General features: G+C 37.5%; 1 protein-coding gene across 1 annotated transcript in view; it reads left to right on the top strand.

Moving 5' to 3' along the window:
* Nucleotides 1–11,340, top strand: part of LOC112140005 (RAC-beta serine/threonine-protein kinase) — a 14,099-nt gene extending 2,759 nt beyond the window's left edge. Inside the window, exons 2-14 of the mRNA XM_024262904.2 lie at nt 396–552; nt 696–824; nt 1,680–1,791; nt 1,877–2,027; nt 2,888–3,019; nt 3,416–3,481; nt 5,448–5,516; nt 5,596–5,718; nt 6,398–6,526; nt 8,777–8,991; nt 9,074–9,161; nt 10,463–10,565; nt 10,638–11,340. Coding sequence (XP_024118672.1) covers nt 507–552; nt 696–824; nt 1,680–1,791; nt 1,877–2,027; nt 2,888–3,019; nt 3,416–3,481; nt 5,448–5,516; nt 5,596–5,718; nt 6,398–6,526; nt 8,777–8,991; nt 9,074–9,161; nt 10,463–10,565; nt 10,638–10,717 — 1,443 coding nt within the window. The 5' untranslated portion in view covers nt 396–506 and the 3' untranslated portion in view covers nt 10,718–11,340. The remainder of the gene's footprint in view (nt 1–395; nt 553–695; nt 825–1,679; nt 1,792–1,876; nt 2,028–2,887; nt 3,020–3,415; nt 3,482–5,447; nt 5,517–5,595; nt 5,719–6,397; nt 6,527–8,776; nt 8,992–9,073; nt 9,162–10,462; nt 10,566–10,637) is intronic.
* Nucleotides 11,341–12,299: the final 959 nt, after the last annotated feature.

The following is a 12,299-nucleotide window of genomic DNA, read 5'->3' as shown; positions in this document are numbered from 1 at the left end:
CGATACTTGGTGAGAACCCATCGAGAATCGATCGCAGGACTAAATATCGCAATATATCGCAATATCGATATTTTGGCACACCCCTAATAATAACATAGAAATTTTACCATAATAGCATAAAAGGTAAAAGTAATAATACAGAGTACCATTAAAAGTAATTTTTTTTGCACAAAAAAAAAACTTTTTTGAGTAGTTTTAAGTAGTATGTATATATTTAAAGTTTACTTTGAAAGGCTTAAGAATAGCACGATATAGGCTCTTGTAAATATTAATTGTGCTGAAGTCTCCGCCCTTTTTTGGAAGTAGGCGGAGCTTCACTGCTATTATCTTGAAAGCATGTTGCTCAGACACTCTTTGCTCAACTTTCCTTCTGCTAATTTGTTTTTGTTTCATAGGTTCGGTTCAGATTTTCTTCTTTCGACGGAGAGTTAAAGAAATTGAAGAAAGACATTTTACAGCCCTTCCCTCCCCAACTTCCTGCCCCTCTCTGAAACCCCCCTCCAGCCATGACTGAGGTCACTGTCGTCAGAGAGGGCTGGCTCCACAAGAGAGGTAACTGATACAGGAAGTACAAGTCATTGTTATTGATTGGTTTGAAAAATGTAGCAGTCCATTGGAAATTAAGATTTGTCTCACGAGATCAATAAAGCATTCCTGTATTTAAGCTGCATGTATGTGTCTGACTTTATCTCTAGGTGAATATATTAAAACATGGAGGCCACGGTATTTTATCTTGAAGAGCGACGGTTCCTTTATTGGTTACAAAGAGAAGCCGGATCTTGGGGACTCGACTTCCCCCCCGCTCAACAACTTTTCAGTGGCAGGTGAGAGTGTATGTAGGTGCTTTAGTATTGACTCTAAAGCTTAGCTTTGTTGCTAAAGTATTGTCCGTCCTTAAAAAGGTTTCATGCTTGCATAAGAGATTCACATCTATGTAAAAATGCTTGGTATCTGTAGAAAAGAAACTGTCCATAAAGAGATTTTGTACTTGTAGGAAAGAAATTGACTGCCTGTAACAAGGGTTTTGTGTGTCTAAATGGATTTTGTTTGTGTGCAGAAGAAATTTTGTTTGTAAGAAGATTTTGTAGCCGTAATAAGAAATGTCACATCTGTATCACAACTGTAGAAAAAAAAAAACTGCACGTCCCGTAAATATCCGTTATACGTGTGTGATACGTCATGCACACACATGATCAAGCGCATTGACCTTCAATGACAAAATCCAAGTTACAAGTTCAATTCACCGGGATGTACTTTGTAATAATAGTGTAATTAAAAAAAATTATCAGCATTACTTCAGGGAATTTTGATGATGTCTTCTGCCATTCCCTCTACTCTTCTTTGTGTATAATGAAGAAAAATGTTTTTGTCTTATTTTCCTGGCATGTATCTCATGCATCTGATTGGCTGGTCCAAGCATCACATCAAATGAGTGATTGGCTGATTTATTGAGAAGCAAAAGAATTGTACTTTAAAATTTACAAGTATACAATATTTTTACTAACTCGCATATCTATTACAAGTATGAAACCCGTTCACAGATGGACAATACTTCTGCAACAGATCTAACTTTGTTATTGATGGCCAACATTTTTTTCCCAGTGTTTTTTCCACCCTCTGTCTGTTCTCAGGACTAAACTTGAATTAGTATTCTTCTACATTTTTTTTTTTTTAACCAGAGTGTCAATTAATGAAGACTGAAAGACCCCGACCCAACACCTTTGTTATCCGTTGCTTACAATGGACCACCGTCATTGAACGAACCTTTCATGTGGAAACCAACGAGGAGAGGTGTGTGTCTGACCCTTCAAACCCGCCGCTGCAGTTTTTGGGGGTATTTTCGTCATTTAGAAATTCTGGTGCCGTTGCTTCTCAGGGAGGAGTGGATGCGGGCCATTCAGTCCGTGACAAATGGCCTAAAGATGCAGGAGCAGGAGGAGGAGGAGCCTATGGACGTGTTCAGCTCCCCCTGTGAAAGCAGCCTGGAGGAGATGGAAGTGATGATGTCCAAGAGCCGCAACAAAGTGGTAAGAGTGTCTTAGTAACAATGACAGGTTTATTTCAGCGCTTACAGAATACAGATTTCCACATAAGAAGACGGCAATAATTTGGCTCAATATAAATTGTAGTAGCCATGTCAAATATCTCATTTTTTTGTCAGTTTTTATTATTAAAGTATTTAAAGGGAAATGTCTGATACTTTTATGAATGAAAGTTTTGTGGAAAAAATTATTGACATTCTATTACTGTAATGTAATTAAATAAAAGTTCAACAACAAACAATTATTGCTACTGGAATTAAATCTGCCATGTTTTGAATCAGATGATTTATTTCTATGTTTCTAAAAAAAATGTTTTTCTTAACCAAAACTACACCTTTTTGTGAAATTATGGCACACATGTTTGCATTAAAACCACAGCTCAGTACAAACGGATGATTTTTCAAGTATTTTTCACATACAGCATTTCCTCTTTTATCTCAGGACTTATGTTCTAACATCCTTAATGTAGGATTACAGATGTTTAAAGGCAGTAAAACCCCTCACTACACACTTGATACATTTTTCTAAGACATGAACATTTTCACACTCGTTTAAACTCTCAAAGTTCAAACCTTCGTAGAAAAAAAGTCCAGTATTATCAAATGAAAACAGAGATTTACTCATGATCAAAAATTTATGCAAAATTAGTGAACTGAACGCATTCTGTACAAAGAGAAAATTGATTGACAAGATCTCCAGCCAATCAGGATGCAAAACACTTACAAGTAGAGCTACAAGATTTTGTACACAATCTGGAGACTTTATTTTAAAGCCTAACTTTGCTTCATTTCTTTGTGTATTTTTTTCTCTTTAAATTAATCTAAATCTACTTGTGTATTTTTCAGACAATGAATGACTTTGAGTACCTGAAGCTTCTTGGCAAAGGCACGTTTGGAAAGGTGATTCTGGTCAAAGAGAAGTCCACTGGAGTTCATTATGCCATGAAAATATTACGTAAAATGGTTATAATAGCTAAGGTAAGCAAACTATCTACAGTTTTTTAATGTATTTCATCTATTGATTAAACAGTAGAACACAGGAGCATGACAGTAAAACAGTTAAGTCCATGAATTATTATAGTCGTGTTAGAAAAGGGATTCTTTGTTAGTTGAAGTGTTGACATATTCTTTAAATCTGTGGTAATTAAGCACAAAATAGTTTAATTAACACTTTTTTTAAAATGCAAAGCTCAGAAAATACAGTAGGTTTTGACTTTAAATGGCAGTGTCATGACTTTCATATGTGTGAGGTCATGTTTGTGTTTTTCTGATTGTGGAGCCTCATGATGCAAATGTTTCATATTTTGTATTGCAAAGTAAAGCTCTCGTACCAAAGGGTATTTGACAGTGTATAACGAGGTTGTTTGCTGACAGGATGAGGTGGCCCACACGGTTACAGAGAGCAGAGTGCTACAGAACACCAGACACCCTTTTCTCACGGTAAGACGTACGGAAATACCTCACTTGAGATTTTATCTTCAAGTGGAATTGAGGGTAAAAGTTAATCTGATTCATGACTGAGGTTATCACATAATTAAAATATAACTGTTATGTTAATAGTTCATTGTATTTACGTGAAATGTAGGTGTTGAAATCAGGTTTACATATTACATAACAAACACCAATGTTTAGCTTAACTCACTTTTGGGTATTTTTGTTTTCAGTCAGTGAATCTGAATACTTGGGCAGATTGTCGGACGCCTAAAGACAGACTGAATCTTTATTCTGCTTTAGCTGATTTATTCCTTTTTACCAGGACTGATTGACACAATAAAAACAATCTAGAGTTGGTGTCAATCCCTTTGATTCTAAAAAGGAAGTGATGACTTTTATCTAAAGAAACCAAACATTTTAGTGAAATATTGACAAACTTCTAATTCACGATGTCTTGAAGTCCATTAAGCTCCAGGATTACACCTTTGCAAAACTGGATTAAGAAGCTATAGAGAGAAAGTAGACTTATCTGATTTATGTGTGCATAATTCTTGATTTGTAACTCATGTCTGCATGTTTGTGTGTAACTTTGGATTTGTGTGTGTGTGATTCTTGCAATTGTGTATTTACATGTGCAAAAATTACAAAGTACAATTTACACACGCACAACTTCAAATTACACTAACTTAAAACTAACTACACACAAAGCTTTAATAAGTATGCACAAATCGCTTGGTACACACAAAAACACATTAACGCACAAATCTGATGCGGCTTCACTTAAAGCGACCATTTAGAAGCATTTTGGCTTTAGTTTTTTGAATACACAATTGCAAATGCACACAGTTACACACTAAATGTATTGTATGAGTTACAAATCAAGAATTACACACACACACACAAATCAAATGTGTCTACTTTCTCCCTATAAAACACAGATTGTTGATTCAAATTTGCATAATTAAACAACAATAACAGGTGACTGTTGTGATGCTCTCTTTTGTCATTTCCTGATTGTTGCAGTTAAAAGAAGCAGGAGGTCTCACTTTATTTGGCATTTAAAAACTCACACAAAATAAGAACACACAGTTTCTAAGAAAGTATAAAGAACTTCCTATTGAGCGCTCTCTGGGGCTTCTGGGTAATGTAGTCAAATCACATATATGACAGATTTGTTGTAAAATAATGAATTATTGAGCAGCCTGTCATTATTATTAGATACACCTTTGCTTATATAGCAGAAAATATAGACAGCCATGACTTTCATAAAGAAAATAGCTTTTATTATCTTAGCTGTTGTTAATGACTTTAGAATCAAAAATGTGGATTCTAGTCTAGACACACAAGAGGACTTTGATTTAAAAATGCACCAAACATGTATTTTATCTTTGAAACATATAAAGTTACATGTTTGAAGACAATCATTTGGAGCTTAAACACAGAAGACGAAAAGGATAAACTCAGCTAAACTCTATTGTAATATCCATACAGCATTTATTTGTATATACCGTTGCTTCATTTCTCTGCTGAGTGTTTATTCTTTTTTGTTTTTTTTCCATGTGAAAATGTGGAGAATTCTGTATATTGGGGCTTATCATAAAGACTTGCTGCTCCTCCCTCTGTCGACCTTGTTTTAGCAACAAGGAAGTCATTATGACCACAAAGACCGTACTTATCGAAACTCCTCCACTTGTGGCAAATATTTTGAACAAAAAAATCCTAATCTGTTTTTATTATGTGCTTTATATTTCCAGTTTAAATGTATAAACCTTTAGTAAGTGTATTTTCTGAAAAATTCCGATTTGAGGATTAGGTAAACAGAGAAATATATATTTTAAAAAAAAACAACTTGGTCCAAATTAATTTTACAAACCTCTTTTCTGCTCTAGAACCATGTTGAATCCCAAACCCTTTGGCTCATAATTTTCAATATCTTTATGATTTATCTTTGCTGTTCTCTTCCTCGTTGCAGACACTGAAATATGCCTTCCAAACCAACGACCGACTCTGTTTTGTAATGGAATATGCCAACGGAGGCGAGGTAAGTCACGGCTGCTCAATAATCTGCTCCAGTCACCGCTAACTGAACATCTCTGACATCATTACCTCTGTCCTGTCAGCTTTTCTTCCATCTATCGAGGGATCGAGTCTTCACAGAGGACCGCGCACGCTTCTATGGTGCAGAGATCGTGTCGGCGCTCGAGTACCTCCATTCACGAGATGTTGTCTATCGCGATCTTAAGGTGAAACAAACCACTCCAAGAACACCTGACCTACATCATGTCATCGTGTCACAGTATGTGGGATTTACTGTCAGATACAATTTGATAAGACATCATCACGCAACAGCCCTCCCACGCACCGTTTTCTGACAACTCTATCAAGGCCAAACGCAGAAGTACAGAACTCGGCAGGTGATCTTATGTTGAAAGCTTTTTTGTAACAGCTCACACAGTTGAGGCTACTGATGGATTGTGGGAAAAAGGAAACAGATTTGGATTAAGGTAAACTTCTGCCTGCGTTCTGGACAACAGACACAGGAAAAGAAGTAGTTCTCAGATGTGGTTGATTTTTGGATCAACCACAAACATTTTAATGACACCAAAGCCAAACATATAAACGACTCAAACATTTTAAAGTTTTGTAGATGTAGAAAAAGAAATCAAGTTTTTATCTTGCTTAAATAGTGGTGATCTTTACCCTACAAGATAGAAATTCAAGATAAATCAATTTGAAACCGGCTCTGTTTACCAACGTTTCTTCATTCCACTATTTTTGCTAGCTTTCCCGCTAGCTTATAGCCTTTCACACCTCCAATCTAACATTACTGGTGAAAAAAACACTATTTTGATCAGAAAAGCTCTTTAATCATTTTCCAGGATGGTTATGTGAACTGAAGTGGATTTGTTTCTCTTTTCCCAGCTTGAAAATCTGATGTTGGACAAAGATGGACACATGAAAATCACAGACTTCGGTCTTTGTAAAGAAGGTATTACTCCCGATGCCACCATGAAAACCTTCTGTGGGACTCCAGAGTATCTCGCACCTGAGGTGAGGACAGAATTTATGGCACGGTTCAGGAACACTCTCATGTTTAAAAGCTCACATTACGCGTCTAGCAAAACATGTTGTATAAGCTGCTGTTATTTGGGAGCTCGCATCTTCTCGATGCCCAGAAACACATCAAAGGAGGGAGGGGGTGGGAACTGGCAGAAGAACTGGGGCTATAAATGATTCTGCAGCTTCAGTTAACACTATTTCACTCCTGCTCCCGTTACACAGCACTATGAAGTTAGTTATGTTTATCTTCAGTCTAAAAGAAGCTTACTATGTAAAATTTGTACATTTTGCCATTTAAATTTCAGTAAAAATATTACATTAGATTTGATATATGATACAGTGAGTCAGCAGATAGTCTTTAACCCAAAAAATGGGTTGTTTTGAGAAATTGTCTTATATTTAGGATTTTTTTTATTTGTAGTTAAAGTAAACCAAAAAACTGTCTGAAAAATAAGTGAAAATTCATTATTTTTGCATTCAGTCATTTAGAAGATGGTCTTTTTACCAAAGTAACTTAACGTTTTTGGGTTTTTTCTTTTACATTTGAGGACTGATTGTCCTCTCTAAGGACACAGTGACCGTCAAGTGTCGGATTTTATCCCCTAAACCAAAGAAAGAGATTTTGAGATGAAGGTATTGTGTCACTTTAGAGTGGTAGCAGTTTAGAGCTGTATTAAATCATCACTTTTTCAGCAGACTTCTGCCCAGATAAATGCCTCAATGAACTTGGAAGCAACTTTTGTGACAAATTTAGTTTTAGTTTCCATGAACAAAAATCTTCAGGGTTGCATTTTTGTCCAAAAAAAATAAACTGCATCCACTGCTCTCTGGTAGAAGTTTATAATTCTTTTAAACTACTTTTTGCTTTTCTTCAAGTTGATCTTATCTTAATGCCTTTTTTTTGAAAGATCACGAAAAGAAACTAATGTTGTGTATGGAAAGTGCTTCTTAAGGCTGCATAACAACTAGATTTACCACTGTTTCATTGTTGCTCAAGCAGAAGCTCCGTCGGCTGCAGGGAGCAGATTTAAGATCAACTCTTAGTTCAATGTGGAAATAAAGCAAAGAAATTTAAGAACATTTTCTTGGATGATCTTGATCATTATTCATCTTAATTTAGTAACTGAAGTAAACTTTTACTCAATTACAAAAACTAACAAATGCCAGATTTCTCTAGATGTGTAAGCATTTGTATTGATCTCTACAGAATTATAGATCATTTCTACATAATTACTGCAGCACTCGGTAAACATTTCATTAGCCTTTCACTGATTTTACTTTAAGTGGTTAGAACTCAAGGTGCTGTTGCAGTTCTGCTCTGTTTTCACTCTGAATGCAGAATTTTAGCTCTAGCAGTTTGTCATGACAGAAATATTTATGATATTCGGTCTCTGATACTGAGGAGAACACAGGCTGTCCCTGCAGGAATATTTTGCTTCCGTCAACAGACTTCCTGTCTCGTACAGAGGAAGCCTGCTGTCTCTCCTCTCAGATTATCGCTCTGAGGTCAAGCTGCCCTGACCACAAAAAAACAGTCATTTTATTCATATTAAAGACTCTGGAAAAAGGTAATTACCCGTCTGCGTCAGAAGGCCTTCGCTGTGCTCCATTTAGTTTCATAATATTTTCAAATGTCTCTTACGGCTTTCTGCTTTTTTGCCAAACGTTAGCTTACATATGTAGAAATGAGCTGAGGATATATCACTCTTAGAGTTACAGGATTGTCCAATCATATTATTGATAACTAAAACAAAAATTCAAGATCTCTGTCAAAGCCGGGTATACTTCTTTCAATTTGTACAGTGTCGTTTAGTTGAGCTTCAGTGATTTAAAACAAATGTTTATTTGTAAGAAGTGTATAATTATAGAAAAATTGTAGCAATTGGCTCTAAAATTAGAACTAATGAAGCCTAATGTATTGTAATTTACGGTGTGTTTTGAGAAAATATGTCTGAATAACATAGTGTATGTATCTAACTAGAGGTACATACTGATATCACTGAGAAACATGACTTAAAATATAATGCATACACTCACTTCCTGTCTCTTCTCTGCAACCATTTTTGCTCAAAACTACAATAAATCATTTCAGCCTTTTTTTTTCTACTTGAAGCTGCTGCTCCCCCCATAAATGAAAAGCATAGCACTACATGTGTACTTTGTAGTTGCAAAAAAGGAAAAGTAGACTGCAACCAGAATGAAAGGAACTATATGAAAGTCTAAAACATCTGTGCTTTACAGGTCCTGGAAGACAATGACTATGGGCGCGCTGTGGACTGGTGGGGTCTCGGTGTGGTCATGTATGAGATGATGTGCGGCCGCCTGCCGTTTTATAACCAGGACCACGAGCGTTTGTTTGAGCTCATTCTCATGGAGGAGATCCGCTTCCCCAGAAACCTTTCCCCTGAGGCCAAATCCCTGCTGGCTGGTCTGCTCAAGAAAGACCCCAAACAGAGGTACTGACCCGCACCCGCTCAGTGTTCACTCCTTCAGGACAATCCACACTTCATTCTTATGTGGTCTTGTTTGGACTGACAGATTAGGTGGAGGTCCCAATGATGCCAAAGAAGTTATGAACCATCGATTTTTTATTAACATCGTCTGGCAAGATGTGGTCCAAAAGAAGGTAAGACCCTCCATGAGGAAAGGAATGAAGCTCGGGTTTGTCTTCATGCCTGACACACATCCAGACGAGCATGTTTTTTGTCTCCTACTTCCTAAGATTTATGCTCAAATTGGAGCCACTCTGTTCGCCTCCTTTCAAAATAAAACCAAAAAAACTCCAGTCTGCCCAAAACCATGGGTCTCTGCTTGTTTTCAAGTGAAATATTTTCACCCGGGAGTGTCGGGGCCTACTCACAGCACACAGTTTGTTCTGTACTACATTTGAACCCCAAATCATTCACTTGGTTGATCATTCTCATTCTGGACTTGGGCACAGAACAGTTGGTCTTTTTGCAAGAAGTGTGCTTCGGGTCTGGACTCTAGATTCTAAAGGTGCGTCTGTGCTTTGAGTGTATTTCTATACTAATATTCTAAGTAAAGAAGTCATTGGAGTGCTGCTAGATATGGTGTTAAGTTTGTACAATTGTTTGGCACATAGAGGGCTGTAAATAAACTCTAAAACCCCGGTCTTAAGGGGTGTCCTGCTGGTTTTTCAGATATTCTTCCCCTACCTGCAGCTGATCACCTGAATCTGGTGGTTTTCCTTAAGAGGCTTCAAGAGCAGGATTAGGTAGAATAATCCAGGGCTTTTGGTAAAAAGTAAAAAAAAAAACAGTCCAGCACACCAGTTCAAAGAAGTGGAAATAAAGAAAAATATGGAAAATGTAGAAAAACTACACCTATGTCTAGATTCTGCCACTACTTCCTATAACCCCTAAAATACTATATAGTGTGGATTCTAACGTGATACAGAAACATACTCACTACTTTTTTTAAGGTAGATATGATGTCACAAATTTACCCAAGCACAAATGTTGCATTTTACAAAGACTATGTTCTGATGATGAAAACATTGATTTTTTTTTTTTATAAATTTGTATTCATCTTTTTAAATGAAAAAAAATTGTTGTTCACTAGACTAGTTTTTCATAGACTTTTGGAAAATTTAGACACAATCTAAAACTTTTTTTTGGAACCATATTCTAACAAAATTGTCTTTGTGTTCTTTTATTTCTATCTTGTCATTGCTTATGTGCAATACTGCCCCCTACAGGGCAACTTTGATAATTACAGGAAATTATCCCACTTGTGTGGTCTGCCCTAAAAAGTGCAGTGTGAAATATTTCAGTTTCCCCTCCTAACTAAATCCAATAGTTTGAGTGTGCTTTTAATCCACTGAATACCAACAAGTTGGCAGAAAAAGCTGCTAGATCACCATAAGCGGACGACCTGCTAATTCATGTCCTCCTCGCCCTGTTCCAGTTGATCCCACCCTTCAAACCACAGGTCACATCTGAGACGGACACGAGATACTTTGACGAGGAGTTCACCGCTCAGACCATCACTCTCACTCCTCCAGACAAATGTGAGTATTCATGGACTGCCGGTCATACTCTGCTATTGAGAGGTTTTCACGTCTCCTCTTTTGGTCTTCCAGATCACCCTCTAGACTGCAACGATCCCATCCAGGAAGCACATTTCCCCCAATTCTCCTATTCTGCCAGCATACGAGAGTGAACCGCCCCTGTTCTCGCCAAACACTCATGCGACATGCAGACCATAGCCACATTTTTGCACAGCCATAAAACAATCGGTGTCTCTGGTGATTTGAGGTTTGGGGTTCAGGGACGATGTGCCTTTTACCCACATTTTTCCATAACGCATCCATACGGACTCACTTCCGGTCAGGCAAAACGCTGTTTGTGATCCAATCAGGTGGTCCGTAAGTACCTGCTGCTGCATATCCCAGGTTTTATATGCTGCGAGAAGCTGATGCCTCTATCATGGGATCTGCATGTGGATCATGTGTAGAGCGGGCTGCCAGCTGAGAACCATGATGGAGGAGGCAGCCTCTGACATTTTTTCTGTGTGTTTAAGAATTTTTTTTTTTTGTAAACGGGCATCAGACTGAATGTTGCAGTTTCAGAGCGCATCAGGAATAACAAAGTATTGATGTTTTTCTAAGGAATACTGTAATCTGACACTGCTCTCACAAGCTGCATGAATGAAAACGACAATCTTCAAACTGCGGTCTGTGGGGAGACGCTCATTCACAGCAAGGACTTTCTGAATGTAGTTCACACTACACTTGTTTTTATTTTTATATCCCAAATTTCAAGCAACACATGTAAGATATTAAAGCCCCCCATCAGAGGCACATTGAAAGTCTGCGTGATCCAAGAAACCCCTCGCCTGGTGGGACGTTCAGACTAAAACGACAGAAAAAGGAAGGGAGCAATCTCTCACCAGACAACGTCACATGTAACATGTCAAGCCAACTCAACTGCCGTCTTCATTTAAAACTTCCTCCCCTTTTAAGACGTGTTAATTCAAGACGGCACCAGTTGGCAGCTTCATATTTTTTTAATTTACTGTTGATTTAGGACAGAGTCTACGCTGCATGTGGTTGCTTGTCTTATCCTTTGTTTAAACTGTTTTAAAAATGATTTTTATTCCCCGAACAGTTTTTAAAAAATCTGACTCATGCAGGGAGAGAAATGATTAAATGACAGACATCTACACCAGCAAATGGTTTAATGCGAGCTGCTCGTCAGTGTGAACATCTCCAGGTGTTTCTGCCGTGACGAATCGAGTCTCAAGTGTTGAGTGATGGTGCCATTCTTCTCAGGATTTTCTCAAAACAAGGTCAAACTGCCCTCTCAGTGCCTGAACACACCAGATCTCTGCTTGGTACTTGGACGTGTGAGCATTTTTGGAAAGCGTTGGAACCTGGATGCCGCCAGAGAGGCGTTCTCAAACACACAGAGCAGCTCAGACTGGAGGGACGACTCCTCATCAAGTAAAGATAAAGGTGGAACACTCGACCAGCTCGGCCTTCAACGGATCCTTCTGACTTTACTTTTTTAATTTTATCGCATCTCGTCGTCCTTTTTTAAGACTTAAAGATGTTCCGAATGAGTGAAAGCAATGGATGTGTTCCTATATACATGATTATTCAAGCTGTTAATTTCTATTTTTTTGTCAAAGAATGTAATTCTAAAAAAAGCAATGCAATAAATGTTTAATTGTCTTTAAAATTTGTTTTTTTTTTCCTATCATAGTTAAGTATTTACAAGATTTGTAAGGCAAGCTATGATGA

This window comes from Oryzias melastigma, linkage group LG14, assembly GCF_002922805.2.
Source record: "Oryzias melastigma strain HK-1 linkage group LG14, ASM292280v2, whole genome shotgun sequence".
Taxonomy (NCBI): Eukaryota; Metazoa; Chordata; class Actinopteri; order Beloniformes; family Adrianichthyidae; genus Oryzias; species Oryzias melastigma.
This window is presented reverse-complemented; position numbering and strand designations above follow the sequence as displayed.